The sequence below is a fragment of the Pygocentrus nattereri genome, chromosome 18, assembly GCF_015220715.1.
Source record: "Pygocentrus nattereri isolate fPygNat1 chromosome 18, fPygNat1.pri, whole genome shotgun sequence".
Classification (NCBI taxonomy): Eukaryota; Metazoa; Chordata; class Actinopteri; order Characiformes; family Serrasalmidae; genus Pygocentrus; species Pygocentrus nattereri.
The window spans coordinates 36,556,159-36,575,529 of NC_051228.1; the positions used below are offsets into that span (position 1 = coordinate 36,556,159).

The window sequence follows — 19,371 nt, forward strand, 5'->3', positions numbered from 1 at the left end:
ACTTTAACTTCGTACCTTTATTGGAAAAAGCCATCGGGTGGAATGCAAGGAAACACCCTGGACAGGTTGCCAGTCCATTGCAGGGCCAGTAGAACACAAATCAATGAAAATAATATAATTAATAGAAATAATCTTTTTTTTGTCCTTGCATTGGTGGCTCAGTGGTAGAATTCTTGCCTGCCACACGGGAGATCCGGGTCCAATTCCTTGCCAATGCAACCGCACAAGGATTTTAGGGAACCAGCCTTGCGACCAGAAGGTCGCCGGTTCGATCCCCTGAGCTGACAGTCTGTGACTGAGGTGCCCTTGAGCAAGACACCTAACCCCCAACTGCTCACTGGGCACTGTGTATAGGGCTGCCCACCGCTCCAGGCAAGTGTGCTCACTGCCCCCGAGTGTGTATGTGGTGTTTCACTGCATGATGGGTTTGATTGCGGAGGCAAAGTTTCCCCGTTGTGGGACTAATAAGGGTCACTTAATCTTTACCAGTGAAGAGCACAAAACAAACTCCTATGAAGTTACACCCGACCTCAACATGTGCCGGAGACGGTGTGTAAGTGAAACAACAACCTGTAGCCCAAGAGGACAATCTGCAGGTGTCTGTGATGATGTGTAACAGGAGACGGCCCCATTGTGCTTCGGTCAGGTCGCTGATGGGAGAGCACAGGCTGTAACACACCTGTAGGACTCTTCTCGTGAATCTGAACTGGGTCAGGTGAAAACTGAACCCCCCGGCCTCACAGACCACATGACTAAAGGTAGTGACACCAAGTCCAGCTTTGAAGCAGAGCTGAATAGACCGATAATGATACTATCATACAAGCAGGACGTCAGCACACTCACATAACAGCTTCTTTCCCATGCAGCGACGTCTGAGGTGCGTTCTCACTGACCTGGAGCTCATTATGCTCAGTAACGGGTCCACGCAGCTCTGTGATTAACTGGATTTGTCAGGTTTGTGCTGCTGTCTGTGTGATGCTGTCCTGTTCCGGGGATACAGTACGTATTGTTGGGTGGCATTATGTATATTTACTGTGTATTTATTACTCGATTGCTGAGTAATCATACGCCATAAGTTTTGGTCCATTCAGCATTAAATTTATACACAATGTTTCTCTTATTGATCTCTCTTACAGTAATAAAGTGAGCCTGATTTATAAACAGCCCCCCATTAATAAACAGTTCTGTGTCAGAGACCACCCTTAATTTCCAGCCACAACAGCCATTATGTGCAAGTTATTAATTTCTCAAGAGATATTTCTGAGAAGAAAAAAAACTTTAGCTGAAAATTATTGGATTGGGGTTCATTTATGAGCTCCTGCTGTGGAACAAAGCCTTGTATGAACGGACCAAAAGAAATGGATCAGAATTACTTGGAAAGACGTCGGGTTCCATTGACTTACATTAAAAGTAAAGTAAGTTTTTTTCCTTCTCCTGTAAACTTACCACTTTGGAGATACGAGGTTTTGTTCTGACGGCAGGGATATGATTATTCTATGTATTAAAATAGTCATTCTGTGAGTCATTCTAAGGGCTCCTTTCACGTCATATTAGAAAGTTCTGTACTTTTCTGCGCCTCTCTATCACGGTTACACAACCTTGATCCTTGGTGGGCGGAGGTGGGGGGGCGGGGGGGCGGGGGGGTTGGAGGTGGGGGCTATTAGGGCCAGCTGAGGGTGATAACGCACTGTACAATCAGTGTTCGATCCCGCAAACGCCAATGGGAGAAGAAACCGACCAGAGATCTGTGAATATCTCTGTATGAAGACGTCTTGCAATAAATCTAACCTTCTTATCAAAAGGGCACGACTCTGTCTGGTTTATTCTCATTAACTTCTATAACGACTTCACAAGCCAACAAAATCTAAAAGGTGTTTCGGTCCGTCCTTCCGCTGTCAGACGACGACACAAAGCTACGAGTCTGAAACCATCACTGAGAGAGGAAAATAGACAAGAAGAAGTGCGCAAACAGTAAAGCTGCTGGTGCCCTCAGAACAAAGGACTGGCCACCCCAGAGTCCAGGCCTTAACAGCATTGAATGTGTTTTGGATTTTTCTTTAAAAAATAAGAGGAAATAAGTCTCCAGGGCAGAATGGGAGCTGTAATGAAGTGTGAACACACAAAACCCTAAAAAATATGTAATTATATTTAGTTTCCTGATGCTGAAAAGTGAATAACTCGAAATGACAAGTGAAATATGATCTCTGATGTTAGAAAAGTTCTGTATATGCATTAAGGACCACATACTATTTGTATATATTTTAAATGAAGCATTTTAATGGAACTATTTTTCCAAAAAAAGAACTTTGGGATCTCTGGAACCCCATATATTTTCACAGTAAGTCTGACTCCTCCATCGATCATAAAAAAATCAGATTATTTGATTACTAATATAACCCATAGTGGCAGGCCTAATAATTACTGTATTGTAATTGAATGTGTTGTGTCTTGTCTGATTGCAGAGTTTACATATCCAACCCTTTGTTTTGGTATTGTCTTATTCACTTGCTCACTTGTTAGTTTGTAGTTTGTGGTGAGGCACTTGTGGTTCCAGTATCTGAACATGGCTGTATAAAGACAACTGTGTATGGACAACAATGTTCTTGCATTCTTGACTGTATGTCACAGCATCTCTGAGAACCTCCTTAAATTCCCCCCGTCTCACCTTGCGTACGCTCTCAGCGTCGGGCTCGTCGGCCAGGCCGTCTCCAGTGCTCTCTGTGGCTAAACTGGCCCTTATCTCCACTCCTTCATGGTCTGGACTCTCCAACACCAGCCCAGAGGCCTCATCCAGGATGTCCTCTAGAGGGAGCGAGAGAGCAGGGACGTATGAGAGAGAGAGAGAGTGAATAGAAATGAACTGCTGGCTCATTTTTCTCCAGAGATCTCTAATACAGACTGACTTCCATTTTAATACCCTACAGTAGGTATTATGGGTGAAAAACAAACATAACCAAAAGCTCTGCCAAAGACACAATTTGGCAGACGGTCCATTAGTCCATCCCGCTGTCCATTTTCAAAATGATGTGGGCCGCAGTTAACGGTACAGTCTAATAACTAATAGTCTTCTAATCCCCACAGGCACTCGAATCTAAAAATGTAAGCTGTGTGCAAAATGAACCCTTTTTTGCCAGGGATACACACGGTCAAGCCACACGCCACACAAAGAGGACCAAGCGGAGCGTAAATGAAGTTAGAGATGAATTTCAGTAATCCTCCAAAGGCCGCGGAATCACAAATTAGAGCTTTGTGCTGCGAAAACCTATTAAAGTCTTTGCATTGAGCAATGCCCACGAGTCACGATATGTTCGGCCTAAAGAGGGCAGACAGGGGCACCGTCCAAATCCTGGACCTAAGGACTGCAAACTAAGCACTGCTTAGTTTGAATGATAACCCGTTTTAGGGCCACTGTTAAGAAAAATAAACATAGTAGACTTCAAGAATAAAAAGTCATAATATTTGGAGAATAAAAATCATAAAAATGTAACCCCAATAGCCGTGTAGACCACCCTGCCTGACGTTCTCCTTCACCAACACAGACGGTTTCCTCCGAGTCCGTCCGGCTCTTTATTCTAGATAAACAGTTCCCTGCTCTGGTTCTTATACTGATACCAGGCTGGTGCTGATGAGCAGGAGAGACGGGGAGGCTGAGTGTTTCTTTATGGGGGAATCGATATGAAAGGGCAGCTCCACCAACTCAACGCCCCTCATTTAACACGAGGAGGTGCTGCTTCACTTCACAGAGGCTTTGGCCACAATACTGACCTCTCCTGGTGTTTATGCCACCTTAATGTTATAATTCTACGACGTTTTTCTCAATAGTGCAGCTTTATTCTCGAAATATCATATCGTACGTTTTTTCCTTCAAATATTACAAGTTTTTCTCCAAATATTCTGACTTTATTCTTGAAGTCTACTGTTTTTACTTGTTTTAACAGTGGCCCTAAAATCCTGTCATAGCGTGCATATTCCTGGCACCGCGTATAAAAGAGTGCAGTAATACATCAGTGAATCAATTTAATCCATTTTCAGGGCAGTAAAATAAGCAGTGCGGTCAACATTATAAAAAGCAATATTTTTCAAATGACACTATGAAGTTTAGCCTGATCCACCATTGGCCTGCTGACAGGAAAACTGGGGCCCAGTGGTTTTATGTTCAGTGTTTTCTGTTGGTTAAACAGGAAAACTGCCACTTTTAATTGCTCATTTTCCAGTCAAAGTCCAATTAACTTATTCACTTATTTCTTTTCTCCACTACTCACCAGCTAATCGGTTACCTCCATCTAACATACTAGCCATAAGCCCATATGTTACACCTAATGCCTTGACAGTTGTGGGCTGGAGGTTAGGGAACTGGCCCTGTGACCGGAAGGTTGCTGGTTCGATCCCCAGCACTGACAGTCCATGACTGAGGTGTCCTTGAGCAAGACACCTAACCCCCAACTGCTCCCTGGGTGCTGCAGCTAGGGCTGCCCACTGCTCTGGGCAAGTGTGCTCACTGCCCCCTAGTGTGTGTGTGTTCACTAGTGTGTATGTGGTGTTTCTGGACCACACTGGACATAACCTCATATATTAACCTCAAGCTAATACACAAGCCATGATATGACAAAATACCATACATTTAACCGTTTGCCCTGACTCGTGGTAAAAGTGTCTCAAATTTAATTTGAAGATTTTTCACCCAGCTCTGAAAAAATCTGATTCACTCAAAACATCTGATATAATTCAATCCTGTTATGTTCACTATGTGTCTGGCATCTGCGTACAGTGGAAGTGAGCTGGAGGTCAGGAGGTTGCGATTGTACCTTGGTTTTGGGAGAAGATGTCTGTACAGAGGTGGCGTGGTGTATCCGAGCGGCGCGGCAGTAGTGGGCAGTGCTGGCCGGCCTCAGATGGGGGCAATGTGCTGACGGTGAGGGTGAGAGAGGGCAGAGAGAACGCTGCCCTCATGTCCGACAACTCCAACACACTCGCGTCCTTACTGTTCAGCTGCAGGATCTCATCACCTGCTCGCAGACCTACACACACACACACACAGGTAGATGACATTACAGATGCACTGATACCACTGTTTCCCCTCTGATACCGATACCTGATTCTTTATTATCGGCCGATACCGAGTACCGATACTAACTCTCACTTAGCTAGTTATACAATTACAAATTAAACACGCTCCTTCACTTGTTGCATTACAGTATTTACCATTACATGATTAGTAATAAGAACCATGTTTAAAAACTTGTGTAAAATATCTTTATTGTGCAGAACAGTTATAAACAGAGCTGAACAGTGTACAGATAAACCTGTGGTGTTTACATATCAGCGCACAGCCGCTTCTCTGGAGCTGAATGTTGCTTCACATCTAAATTTGTCTCATACGTGAGTCTTGTTCACTCGTCACCGTCGTTTATGCTGTCAGTATCAACGACTTTCAGTGTTTTTCCAGCTCGGTTGAAGCCATGGGCCGCGAGACCTGCTGAGTGATACCGCTGACCAACAGTGGAGGCACAGGCCCAGCTTGTGGGCTGCTATGCTAAAGGCCAAGTCGAGGCTAAATGCTACCACTACGCCAAGAATACAGTGGTTCCTTCAGCTTTCTCAATAACATTAACTCAGACCGTGTGGCCACACAGCGGCAGACGAGTGATACCGAAAGAAGGAGCTCAGCTGTTCAGGTCAGTGAGTTCTTAAGACCAAAAAACTGCCGTTACAGATTCTGACATGAGCGTTTTTATTGCTGCTGGTCGTCCCGCACTATAAATGTGTTAAGTTCTGTCGACTGGCGCACACGTCAGAAATTGCTTTGTGGAATCGGTCGATACTATCGATATTAGTGCAACACTAAATGACATGTTCAGTCTTGAGCCTTCAGATGACCACGAGCACTGAGACTCTCTCTAAGACACACACACATATGTGTGAACAGACTGGGTCAAATACATTGCCCACCTCCCATCACCCACATCTGCTGATCTCGTTGACGCACAACACAAACAACACGTACAACAACTTGTCTAAGACTGATGGGGAACTTTCAGAGTTTGGCTTACAATAAAGTCTTAAATTGGATTTTAAAAAAGGAACAAAAATGTCCTGAAAGAAGGAGAAATAAAAGCTCCCTCTTCTGTGCTGAACACCAGCCTCTTGCCACCTGATACCCATTCTCTTGATTATCAGCTAACAGCATGAACTGCCCAATTAATATCCGATAGCTCTATTAGCTCTCATTAGGCCAGCCTGCCACTATAATTGATTACTGATGCTCATGGTCAGACCCGCCAGGGGGAAATAACAGCAGTTGTTCCAGGCTTACAGGGCACTCACACAGCTTTCACGACAGCACAGAGTATAACGATGGCATAGATCTGACATCCAGTCTCAACATCAGGCCAGCAGTGAAAGCTGAATCTGATACTGAAGGAATTGCAAGCAGCGCAATGAAGCTTAAAGCAAAGTAGGTCAATTGATAACAACATGTAGTCTAACAAACCTACAAAGAATCAGCAGCTAACTCTGATATTAAATTGCAATTTCTTATTGTGATTTTATTGGCTGTGCATTTCTTCCTGTGGGGTATAGGGGAGTTTTTGCCTGAGCAGTTTGAGCATGCTACTTTTAGTGAAGTGCTTCAATTAACCTGTTTGACAGCAGCCATAAAATGCAACTTTCACCTGTTTTAGTAAAAGTAAAACTAAATACACAGCCTACAGAAAAGTGCTCTGTACCTTTTAATGCACAATTACTGTTTATTTGCTGAATCTAACATTTTTTAACGTTTATTTTCCTGAATTTAATCTGCTGTTGGAAGAAAACCTGCATCTCCATTATTGTAGTTTTTTAGTTTTTGACATAATCAGAATGTTTCCGTTGCTCTTTACATCTTATCTAGATTTTATGAAGAATGGACCAAACAAAACGGCCCAAAATGACTTGGAAAAACAATCTGGTTCCATTGACTTACATTAAAAGTAAGGCATGTTTTTTCCTTCTCCTGTAAAGTCGCTATTTTAGAGAGACAAGGTTTTCTTCTGACAGCAGCAATATGTAAACATAAAATGTGCCGTGTGCAAAACTACAGCACGACGGCACGCGCCTGTCCCCCTCGTCAGGCTATGTCCTCGCCCAGAGTTTGGGCCAGCCCTCCTGCCAGCTCCTGCGGCCGTCTCTGGGCCCGGGGGACGGGCGCATGCCATAAGCACGTTCCCATTTTCTGTCTTGGTATTTGTTCCCATTACGTTAAACTCAGCAAATAAATAGAAATTGTGCATTATAATTGACAGACAAGCTCCCTGCAGCGAAAGTTTTATTGTTTAATTGTTTCAATGCTATTTTAATTGTGGCAGCTGTGCTGTCAGTTTTGTCTTTGTTTAGAGGAGTGAATTATTTCCCCTTTAACCCATCCTTGCTCACTAGCAGCTCAACACAGAGTGACAACGTTTTACACACCGAGAGTCAACCGTTAATCCGACGACAAAGTTACAAAGAAAAAAACCTTTACTGATTATATGTATCAAAAACATCTGCTGGGATAGTTGAGAGTGGCTGCAGGAAGAGGCTGCTAATCAGTTGTGGTGTTGGAGCTTCACAGTTTCAGCATCGGTGTCAGTATCAGAAAAGAAAAAGGAGTGACATCCCATCTGTAGTCTGACTTGAGCGTGCGTGACTCTTTGTATCAGACCTACTCCTTACAAACACGGTAGTCACTCTTGTTCAATAGAATAGCAGAGACAATATTTCAGCTGGCTTTTTCTTTTCAGCGTGGGAGGAAAACAGCACAGTCTTTCTCTTGCAAGGAGGTAGAAAATGTTCAAATAGCTTTTTCCTCACTCCTTACACACAAATAAACTCACATGCACTCACAGTGACGCAGGCATAGCCCGAGGTGTGACCCAGTTGCATGTGGAGCGAACCGTGGGCCGTAATTCAGGCTTGTGATTGGAGGGCTCGGCTGGGCGCCCCCTGGCAGTGGGGAGATGATAAACGCTGGAGTGATGTAATCAAAGAGAGCCGGCAGTGCCGTGTGTCCAAACTGGCCTGAATTTGGAACGTGCCTGCTGGGCGGCACGCTACAGCGATACACTCTCTGCCTCCATTCATCTCAGACTGTGCACGGCTGTAGTTTCAGTTCCACTATAGTCGGTGTGTTTGAGGCACATGGTTCATCTGAAAAGGGGCTTTGTTCTCCTAGAGTAGACGCTGTCCACTTGGCTTTGTGTTCACTGGCCTGGTTACTCACCCAGTCTAGCCGTGAGCTCCTTTTCTACTCCAGTACTGGTGCAAGACCCTCCGGATAGCATGAGTAACCAGTGCCAATTTGCAGCCAGCATGCACACAAAGACACAGTGGTTTTTATTTCATATCTTTCTGGGGTATTTCCACTGACCTCTGTATTACTGTGGATAGATGATGGCACCAGTGTTAAGTCCACGAGTCAGCTGACGCCCAGAACAGGTTAAATAAGTGATATATAACATTTTTAGTAAAGTAGTGAAATTATGTTGTTCGTTCTTATTTATTTTTCTTATATTTCTCATCCCACAGTTTAGCAATTCCCTAGGAATACACATAGCGATGTCATAGCAACCACCTGAAATACTATAGCAACTGCCTAGCAACACCATAACAACCATTTAGACACTCCTAATACCGGGGAACTGCAGTTTTCTATTTTTGAAATGTAAATAATACATGAAATAATAATAAATGTGGAAATGATTGGAGTTCAATAGATGCATCCTTTAAAACAAGTATCAGCATAAATATTCAGGCATTCTGCTTACATAAGTCATTTGTATGAAACCGATTTTTAAACCGATGTTTCTGCGGAGACAGTCGCTCACAGTCCTCGGTTTCTTATTAGAAACGGGTGCGGAACCTTTTACCCCTATTGAGCTTCGGCATTCATAACAATCACTTCAGATTTTAAATCCAGTGTTAAAAGTCGTAGCCTGAGGTCAGATGGAGCTGAGCTGGCATTCGGAGGCCAAAAAGGCTGACCTTAATGGATGCCCGCTTGGCACGGCCTCGCTGGCAGTGTGGAGTGGGTTTAATTTGCTTCTCCAGCTAATCCCAGCCTCATGTGAAAGCCTTTTAAATGAATTTCCTCCAGCCCAGTGGAGATTTGGGTCAGCCCGTTCTGTTTCGAATAGCTTGATATTCCCTCGATGATGTCTCAGCAAACTGGCTGGGTAAGGCACTTTATTAGAACATGGCAAGTGAGGGTCAGATTAATGCTGCCTCTTTGTACTAACAACCTCATGTGAATGAATTCTTAGCCCTTTAGTAGCCGACAGCGCTTATCAGCTGTTGGCCACGATGCTAATTTGCCATGCTGAGCTTACAGACCAGCTGTACTGACAAACTGATGGAACTAGACTGGATGTTTTCTGAAGGCACATGACTGTGGAGCACCTTCTGATTTGGTCTAAAAAAAGAATATAAGGTGTCTTTCGCAAACACGATGAGGTTAATCCTACATTAATGCTATTAATCTGATAAATGAGATTAATCTGATTTATATGGAAAAGCCCACTGAGCTGATTTCCCCACCTTTCGTGAAGGCCAAGCCTCCAGCCTTTACATTTGTAATATGGAGCTGCTGAATGCCGTCCTCCTCCACCACAGCTACAGAAAAGCCTAAAGAGAAGAGAAGGAAAAAAAGGGTAGGAAAAGAGATAAGAAAAGAGGATAGAAGACAAGAGAAGAGAAAAAGGAGAAGAGAAGAGAAGAGAAAAAGGAGGTGAAAAGGAAACAGAAGAAGAGAAGAGAAAGAGAAGTGAAAAGAAGAGAAAGAGAAGAGAAAGAGAAGTGAAAAGAAGAGAAAGAGAAGAGAACAGAAAAGGGAGGTGAGAAGGGAACAGAAGAAGAGAAGAGGAGAGAAAAGAAGAGAAAGAGAAGAGAAGAGGAGAGAAGAGAAAAAGGAGATGAGAAGGGAACAGAAGAAGAGAAGAGAAGAGGGGAGAAGAGAAGACAAGAGAAAAAGGAGGTGAGAAGGGAACAGAAGAAGAGATGAGGTGAGAAGAGAAGAGAAGAGAAGAGAAGAGGGGAGAAGAGAAAAGAAGAGAAGAGGGGAGAAGAGAAGACCAGAGAAAAGGGGAGAAGAGAAGAGAAGAGAAAAAGGAGGTGAGAAGGGAACAGAAAAGGAGAAGAGGGGAGAAGAGAAGAGAAGAGAAAAGGGGAGAAGAGAAGAGAAAAAGGAGGTGAGAAGGGAACAGAAAAGGAGAAGAGGGGAGAAGAGAAGAGAAGAGGTGAGAAGAGAAGAGAAGAGAAGAGAAAAAGGAAGCGAGAAGGGAACAGAAGAACAGAAGGGAAGAGAAGAGGTGAGAAGAGAAGAGGTGAGAAGAGAAGAGAAAAAGGAGGCGAGAAGGGAACATAAGAAGAGAAGAGGTGAGAAGAGAAGAGGTGAGAAGGGAACAGAAAAGGAGAAGAGAAGAGAAGAGAAAGTGTTTTAGATTCAGATTCATTCTTTATTTCTGACATATTCATTAACAGAAATAGTGCATTTTCCAAGACAACAGACCAAGGAAGAGCAAAAACCTCCTACCATAGCCGACGGTGCAGGACTCGTCTCTGTCAAACTGGATAACTTTGGTAGTTTTGGTACAAATTTCAATCTCTTTGTAAAGCTGAAGGGAGACAAACACATCCACTCTAACTACATCCAAAAGAACCAGTACAGAAATACAGTTGGACAAGCAAAGGACAGAACCTCCTGACAGAATCCTACACTACGGCAGAGTCTGTGGTTTATATATAGGTTCCATAATGATTCCATCCTGCGGCGAGCCATAAATAAATCAAATTGAGCTTTAATCATTCCATGAAAATGGGGAGATGGTGATACAAACAGAGCAGGAAAGAGAGAAGAAAGGATGGCTGTCTCTGAAATTCATTTGGCCATCTTTGAAGACCTGCGTCTAAGCAATTAAGGTTTGAGGCTGTACAGATGTGGCGGATGTGCTTTTTCATGTTCTAGTTGGGCAGAATGTGATAAAGAGTGGAGAAAGGTGGAGAGAGTGATAGAGAGCGACTGAACGAGGGGGTTCAGAGTGAATTCTCATGCTCGTGTATCTGCAGTATACATAATTCATAATATATGCAGCACTTTCTCTTCAGGGAAGTTCATACACATCATAACCTACATCCCAGTCGTGCGCCCAACCTTGCCTTTATCTGCAGAGCTTTGCAGCGTCCAGCCCGCAGAATAAAGCGGCTGTCAGACGAGGTATATTAAAGGTGGAATGAAGTTATGTGGTGCATACATTAGAGGGGGTTTGATATTTATTATTATTATTATTATTATTATTAGGCTCTACATCTATACATTTCCTTATCGCATACAAAAAGGCTAAAACACCCTATTAACACACGAGCTAAGCACTACTTCTTCAGTGCACAGTGACTATTGCTTAAAGCTGTATGTGTAACTCACCAAGTCCCAGAGCTCCTCTTCAGGGTTAGGGATGTACAATTGCACTTGACTGTCGATTAGAAACTTGAGGCGGAGATAGTGCTTGGACGGATCCAGGCTGTGGGCCTGCGGGGATATAACGAAAGGCGTTAGCCCCCATTAACAGACGGGGTAGGTGTTACAGCTGATCAAGCAGAAAACAAGAGCAGCAACGGCTCATTTGCCGTTCAGAGTGAGAAGCCAGTTCACAAAGGCTTATATCAGTTATTATCTGTTAGTGATTTTTTATGCTTGTTAAGAAGAAAAACAACAAAATACACTGAAACCACATTAAACTGAGATAAAACAGTGATTATCGTCATTTTTAACAGTTTAATTCTCACATTTGTGGGTTTCTTTGGTCTCTCGTTCAGCCGTCTTGCCTGTTTTTCTTCTTTTCTCATATCTCTCTGTCTGGAGTCTCTGAGAAACCTCAGATTGGAGGGTCATGTAGCCCCAACACTTCACCCCACCCCTCTATCTCAGCAAGAACTGAGACACCCTCCCCCTAGACGTGAACACGCAAAACAAGGGCTCAGTGGTAGGGGCGACGGGAGAAATGGGATTGGGCCTTAGTCTTGTATATTTGGAAACAATGTAAATGTAATCCCACCACCTATGAACAGTTTAAACAGACCTCACTGAATGCATGTGTTTTTTTCCTGATCCTGACCATTTTGATCTACAGGTTTATGAATAAATGCTTGGAATTTTGTTACATAACAAATATAAGTTGTGCAGGTCATGCTTGTGTATGAAATAGTGGCTGTTTTCTTTTTGGAATGCTCCCCAAGAAATAGTTTTCCGCAGCCAACACAGTTTCAACATTTGTGGAACGCTTTCAGTCCTGTTGAAAAAGCATTCCACGTGGCTTCTCATGGCTTCTCAAGGAGGCCAAGATCGTGCAACGCTGACCAAACAGGCTACTTTTAAGACTAAAATATGCCATCATTTTGATTCTTTTATGGTTGCTACGTCATTCAATGTCACTTCACAGCCTGAGGTCTTCACTTTTACTCTAAAATGAGCAAAAATAAGGCATAAGCTTTACCTCAGACCGATGAGTAGGCGTGTCTGAACTTTTGACTGGTAGTGTCGCAATACATGTGCCAGTATTTGCTCATTTGGTACACCGTGATATTAAATGTGCACAGTAACATCTTCATTGACACTTGACATCATTGACCACCTCCTTGTTTCTACGCTCATTGTCCACTTTATCAGCTCCACTTACTGTATAGCTGCTCTCTGTAGTTCTACAGTTACAGACTGTAGTCCATCTGTTTCTCTGATACTCTGTTACCCTGTTCTTCAGTGGTCAGGACCCCCATGGACCCTCACAGAGCAGGTACTATTTGGGTGGTGGATCATTCTCAGCACTGCTGTAACACTGACGTGGTGGTGGTGTGTTAGTGTGTGTTGCACTGGTCTGAGTGGATCAGATGCAGCAGTGCTGCTGGAGTTTTGAAACACCTCAGTGTCACTGCTGGACTGAGAATAGTCCACCAACCAAAAATATCCAGCCAATAAGTCCTGCGTGCAGCGTCCTGTGACCACTGATGAAGGACTAGAGGATGACCAACACAAACTGTGCAGCAGCAGATGAGCTGTCGTCTCTGACTTTACATCTACAAGGTAAGAGTGTCTAATAGAGTGGACAGTGAGTGGACACAGTGATTAAAGTGCAGCTATACAGTAAGTGGAGCTGATAAAGTGGACAGTGAGCGTAGAAACAAGGAGGTGGTCAGAATGTTACGCCTGATCGGTGTATATTTTAACAAATACACACATCTGATTGTCTTTTTCTCTGATTTTTAAAGCTTTATAAACAACATAGATTAAACCTATGAAGGGACACAGTCCACAGAAACATGCAAGAGTGAAATGTAATGCACTGAGTTTTCAGCCAGGTCACGAAACTTTAACTCAGAACAGAACAATGATCTCATTTTCCTTGAATGGTTGGAACAATTTGATGCCAGAATCACCATCCAGGACATAATTGTCCCGCAATTGTACCCCGGACACTTCGGTCAGCTGGTGCCTACACTGCGCGGTTTGTAATTGCAGGAAGCAGGATGCTATCTGCTGGAACTTGTGAAACGTTTCCAGCTCATTGTTTCTGGTCTGGATCTCTGCTGCTTCCTCCTGACTGAGTAATGAATGAGAAATAGAGAAATAAATCCAGAGAAATAAGGCCAGATGTGGAACCAGATAGCAGCGGACTGCCTTCTGATCCCGAAGCCAAGCCAATCGTGTACAGAATTTCCTGTGTGCAGTCACAGTCAGGTGAGGAGATAACAGCACAGAGGAGCTGGAAGCTTCTTCCTGGTGTGGGTGCCGCCCTCTGGGGAGAGGATTATCTGGAGCCAACATCAGGATTATAGCCTGCTGCTGAAGCCTGCAGGGCAGGGTGGGAAATGAGAGGGTTTGGCCTCTTTAATGGGGTTACAGGTCAGAAGATGGGGCCCTATTTTTGAAAGGCATTCGAGCGGAACCGCGGTGGAGCGAGTTCCCCTTGGGACACTCTCTCTAAAAGCTAAGCTCACTGTCCACTTTATCAGCTCCACTCCATCTGTTTCTCTGATACTCTGTTACCCTGTTCTTCAGTGGTCAGGACCCCCATGGACCCTCACATCATTCTCAGCACTGCAGTGACACTGACGTGGAGGTGGTGTGTTAGTGTGTGTTGTGCTGGTATGAATGGATCAGATATGTGAAAAAAATCTTACCTTTAATTTACGCTATATGTTCAAAAGTATCCAGACACCCCTTCTAATAAGTGAATTCACCTACTTCAAGGCACACCCAATGTCAAGCATTGGCTAGAGGGGTATAAAACCCCCCAGGTTTGGGCTACGGAGAAAGGAAACTGTGTTCTCTAGAGCTGAAGTTGAGTTTGTGATCTAGAACCGATCATTTAAAATCAGTACCTGACCAATAATGCTCTTATGGCTGGTGCAATGAAATCTTCAAAGAAGTGTTTGAACATCTAGGGCCCATGTGTCAAACTCAAGGCCCGTGGGCCAAGAAATTACTTTAATGTTCTGTTCTTAGGAGCCCGTTTCACCACGAGATGCATCACGGTCATCAGCATGTGCTGCAACATAGTGCGCGTTCTGGCCTCCTTCCCCAACATCAGTCTGTGGGCCAGCAGTTACACAGACAGAAAAGATGCCGGATGTTTAGTTCCAGCAAATAGGCAGTTTATATACATACATAAAACAATTTCATTTTATTTAGAATCATTTCTGAACAAGTAGCCAGTGCCTATTTTCTGTTGCATTTTTGGCATATTTTGAACAAACAATGGCCCGTTCATGGCAACATGTTCAGTAAAAATGAAATAAAGACACAGCTGGCCCACAAATTCGCTGATATTTTTTAATATGGCCCTTTTAGTGGTTAAGTGCGACACCCCTTATCTAGTGTAGTCTTCCCAGAAAAGCAGAGGCCTTTCTTGCAGCAAGAGGTGGGGCATACTCCCTATTAATATCCCTGATTTCAGAAGAAATACTAGGTAAAAGTATCAGTGAGAAGCATCAGCAAAAGTGGGAAGCAACTCAGGACCCGTGTAAATATAACCCTCTTCAAAGATGGCTTTAGGGTAAATCGCCGTTATTGGAAGAAAACCTTGTATCTCCAAAATAGAAACTTTACAGGAGAAGGAAAAAACATTTAATGTAAGTCAATGGAACCAGACTTTTTTTCCATCTGTTGGTCCATTCATCATGTAATTTACACACAATGTATAGGACGTCAAAAATGGAGATACGAGGTTTTCTTTCGACAACAGCGATATATATTAAAAGACTGTTTCTTGCAAATAGTTTTAGACTAGATAATATGTATATATATATATTTATTAGGTACACCTGTTCGGTTGCTTGTTAACACAAACAGCTGATCAGCCAATCACACGGCTGCAGCTCAGTGCATTTAGGCATGTAGAGGTGGTCAAGACGACTTGCTGAAGTGCAGACCGAGCATCAGAACGGGGAAGAAAGGGAATTTAAGGGGCTTTGAACGTGGCGTGGTTGTTGGTGCCAGACGGGCTGGTCTGAGTATTTCAGAAACTGCTGATCTACTGGGATTTTCACACACAACCATCTCTAGGGTTTACAGAGAACGGTCCAAAAAGAGGAAACATCCAGTGAGCGGTCAGTTGTGTGGACGAAAATGCCTTGTTGATGTGAGAGGTCAGAGGAGAACGGGCAGAGTGGTTCCAGATGATAGAAAGCAGGAACTCAAATAACCAACCAGAATCTCTGAGGAACGTTTCCAACACCTTGTTGAAAGTCTGAAACGAAGAATTAAGGCAGTTCTGAAGGAAAAAGGGGGTCCGACCTTTTACTAGCAAGTGGCCAGTGAGTGTATATACACATTTATATCTGTCCTGTAGAGCAGCGCAAGGACAGGAGTTCATGGGAAGTTCACATACACTAGAAAGAATCTTGCGCTCCTGGTTCTTATCAAGTGTCAACTTAAATATCATAATAGTACAGTGAATTAAGTCTGTGTTGCTTGACTTCTCTTGCATCACATGTAACAAAGCATTGGCCAGTATTTACTTTGGCTTTGTCTAGTAACACATGCTTATGAAGATCAACATAAACAGCCGTGTCTGACAGGCCTGAGTCTCTTCTCAGGAAGGTTACACATTACAAACTGACGTGACTTCACACAGCTACGAAACAATGACAGCTCACTTCCTCTGGCTGATACTTAAACGGCCGAGACGAATAGGTTATGGTATGCAGATGGGGACATTACATGGCGTTTAGCTTGCGCTCACTGGAAGTATGAGAGGCATTAGGAGTTTCCTAAGATAAGGGAATTTAAAGGCAGAAACAGACAGAGTTGTGGTTGAAAGCATGAATAAAATGTGGTGTTCATAGTTTCAAGAGAACGCTGCGTACTCCCTGGCCTCCCTGAGGACTTGGGCCGACCTGACAGGGTTATGTGTGAGCATCTGTGTGATGTTCACCTTGCACACTGCCTCCAACGCTTCCATGGTGGTCTCTCCGGGCTGTATGATGGCCAGGACAGGCTGATCGTTGGGCAGAGTTAGCCAGGATGGTGTGAGGTATTCAGGGAGCCAAACCTCGCTGTCTGCATTTTGCTGAGGAAGGCTTTTCATGGAGCCTCTCTGATCCTTTGGACAAAGCAAGCAACACAGAAAAAACGCGATGTGTAAGCAAGAATAAAAATAAAGAATGTTGCTGTTTTAGCCATTATGGGTCAGTGGTATATAGAAGTATAAATATCATGAATCTGAAGGTGGCTTTGATTTTGAAATGATAGAATCCGTTAGAATTGAATTGCAATAATATTCAATGGAGGTTTCCACTCATTTTTGGCCAAAACCACATTCTGAGGCAACTTTCAAGCATAAAAACATGCTTTGCTTATAGTTTTTGCACTGTAGCTACATTTTATTGAATACATGAAATCTTAATCTCACCAAAAGAATCAAGTTGATTCAGGGAGCTTAGATTATATAAAATGCTGATTCATTTCCTAAAGAATCATAGTGGCAAATGAGCCAAACCATGAAATTGTGAAACTAATTTCATGATGCACTGAATCACAATAAATGCTCAAACATGTAAGCATCTGCCCTGTTATTGGGGGATTAGGAGTTCAGTCCCCATTGATGCCATTGCCATCCATGGCTGGGAGCCCACAATAGCCTCTCTGAGTGGCTGGGATGGCCCTCCCTCTCCTCTTCCCCTGTCATTTGTCACTCGTCTACTGAATTGGCAGTTAGTGCTCTTCAGTTGAACCATTCAATGGCTTTGAATGAACAAACAGCCCCATTTATCCCTCCTCCACCAAACTTCTTTGTTGGCATTATGCATTCTGTAAGCATCCACCAAACTCATCCATCATGCTGCCAGAGAGTGAAGCGTGATTCATCACTCCAGAGTACACGTTTCCACATGCTTTACACCCCTCCAGCTGACACTTGGCATTGCACATAGTGACCATAGTCTTGTGTGCAGCTGCTCATTTATTGCAACCTATTTCATGAAACTCCCGATGTGCTGGTGTTGCTTCAAGAGACAGTTTGGAACTCAAGTGATGCGCCAGAGGATAGGTGATAGTTATTCTCTATGCACTGTAACCTGCCCAGTGAGTATGTGTGCTCTAATGCATTGTAGCTGAGCTGTTGCGGCTCATAGATGCTTCTATTTCACAATAATAGGACCTACAGTTGACCCAGGCAGATTTAGCAGGACTGTGCAAGGCTATGTGCTTGACTCTATACACCTGCTAGCAATGGCTGTGGCTGTAACACATGAACTCATTAATTAGGAGGCTCGTCCACGTACTTTTGGCCGCACAGCGAAACTTCCACAGCAGCTCAAAAGTAATTAACCACAGTTAGTGGATAATAAGCCTTTAGGTTATTAACCAAATTATAAACCTTTTAAAAGCAGTTTTAGTTTAAGTCAGCGCTCTTTTCATGCACGCATTATTTAATCTTATCACAATTAAACAGGGCTGCCCTGATCGATATGGCTGAAACGTGTCAAGCAAGCGCTGCGTCTGATTCCGATTCCGACTAATCTGAGCAATCTAATTAACTTGGCATCCAATCACGGCAGTCTCTGATCCCTTTGTGCCCCTCGGAGATGCGGACCGGGCCCCTGGTGGCCGATCAATAGGGTGAGGTGTGAGTGACGGGGGGGCAGTGTGGGTGGACACGGGGCTGCCGGCCCTCTGCTCTGAGGCCTGTCAGCAGCTCTGGCCTGCTGTCAGCAGCAGCATGCTGCCTGCCCGCCGATAGCTTATCCTCCGCTATCGAGTGACAGGCCACTCCTCCCCCTTCTCGCTGCAATCTGGCCGTGCCACTGATGGTGGTCCACATGACGGCGGGCCCACACACACGGAGAGATGGGGAGGAATGGGGATGTGGGGGATTGCGGTTACAGACGCTCAGCGTACACGTTCTTCTGTTCTCTCTCACACACATGCACGGTTCACCCCCAAAACACACACCATCTGTCTCTTCTCCAGGCCTGTAATGGATGTGTCTGGTAGGAGAGGAGTCTGGCATCCCCCCATGTCTGTCCCAGGAGACCCCCGGCAGCAGAGTCCAGAGAACCAGAGTCGAACTCCCCCGTTTTGGGCATGCACACCATGCTTAAATTTGTTGTTTTCTAATGTTTTTGGTGTTTTTTTTGCTTAAAAGATCTGTCATACAGTACAAAACAATTCATTGTAGTAACCCTTTTAGTTGAGGACCTGCAGAACAGTGCTTCTGCTCGCTCTCTGAACAGTCTGAAATGTGCTTATATCGCCCTAAACAGCATCTGCAGCAGCTTTAAAGGAATCAGATGACCAAAGAAAAGATGTGTTTGTCTGCTTTTACAGTTTTGCTCTGGAGCTATAAAGCTAATGTAACTAACAGAAGCTTCTACCAAAGTCCACTCAGTGGGTATCTCTGTAATGAACCCAGGCTGTTATTTTACATTTACGGCATTTGGCTGACGCTCTTATCCAGAGCGACTTACAATTTGATCATTTTACATAGGAAGGCCAAGGCGGTGTTAGGAGTCTTGCCCAAGGACTCTTATTGGTGTAGTGTAGGGTGTTTGCCCAGGTGGGGATTGAACCCCAGTCTACAGCGTAGAAGGCAGAGGTGTTACCCACTACACTAACCAACCACGCAGTTATTTCCAGCCATACATAACCAGGCTCCCATCTTTGAATGGCTAGAGGCTTGTAAAAAAACCCAAAACTGAAAGACACATTAATATTTTAAAAACAAATTTGAAATCAATGGTAAAATCTGACAAAAATCGATTAACAGTTTGTAGTGTTTGACTGTGAAAAATACGTCGCTTTTTTGTTTTTAATTCTCTCAGGTGCGTGAAGTGTTTGCACAGTGCTATTCTTTTGGGCTAAAGGGCAGA

General features: G+C 43.9%; 1 protein-coding gene across 2 annotated transcripts in view; it reads right to left on the bottom strand.

Annotated features, from left to right (window-relative positions):
- tiam1a (TIAM Rac1 associated GEF 1a) overlaps nt 1–19,371 on the bottom strand; it is a 127,019-nt gene that overhangs the window by 33,618 nt on the left and 74,030 nt on the right. For both annotated transcript variants that reach the window (XM_017691427.2, XM_037546956.1), the window contains exons 10-15: nt 16,437–16,604; nt 11,432–11,536; nt 10,544–10,625; nt 9,550–9,636; nt 4,806–5,018; nt 2,666–2,802 (exon numbers count right to left, since the gene is read on the bottom strand). In XM_017691427.2, the coding sequence (XP_017546916.2) occupies nt 2,666–2,802; nt 4,806–5,018; nt 9,550–9,636; nt 10,544–10,625; nt 11,432–11,536; nt 16,437–16,604 (792 nt within the window). The remainder of the gene's footprint in view (nt 1–2,665; nt 2,803–4,805; nt 5,019–9,549; nt 9,637–10,543; nt 10,626–11,431; nt 11,537–16,436; nt 16,605–19,371) is intronic.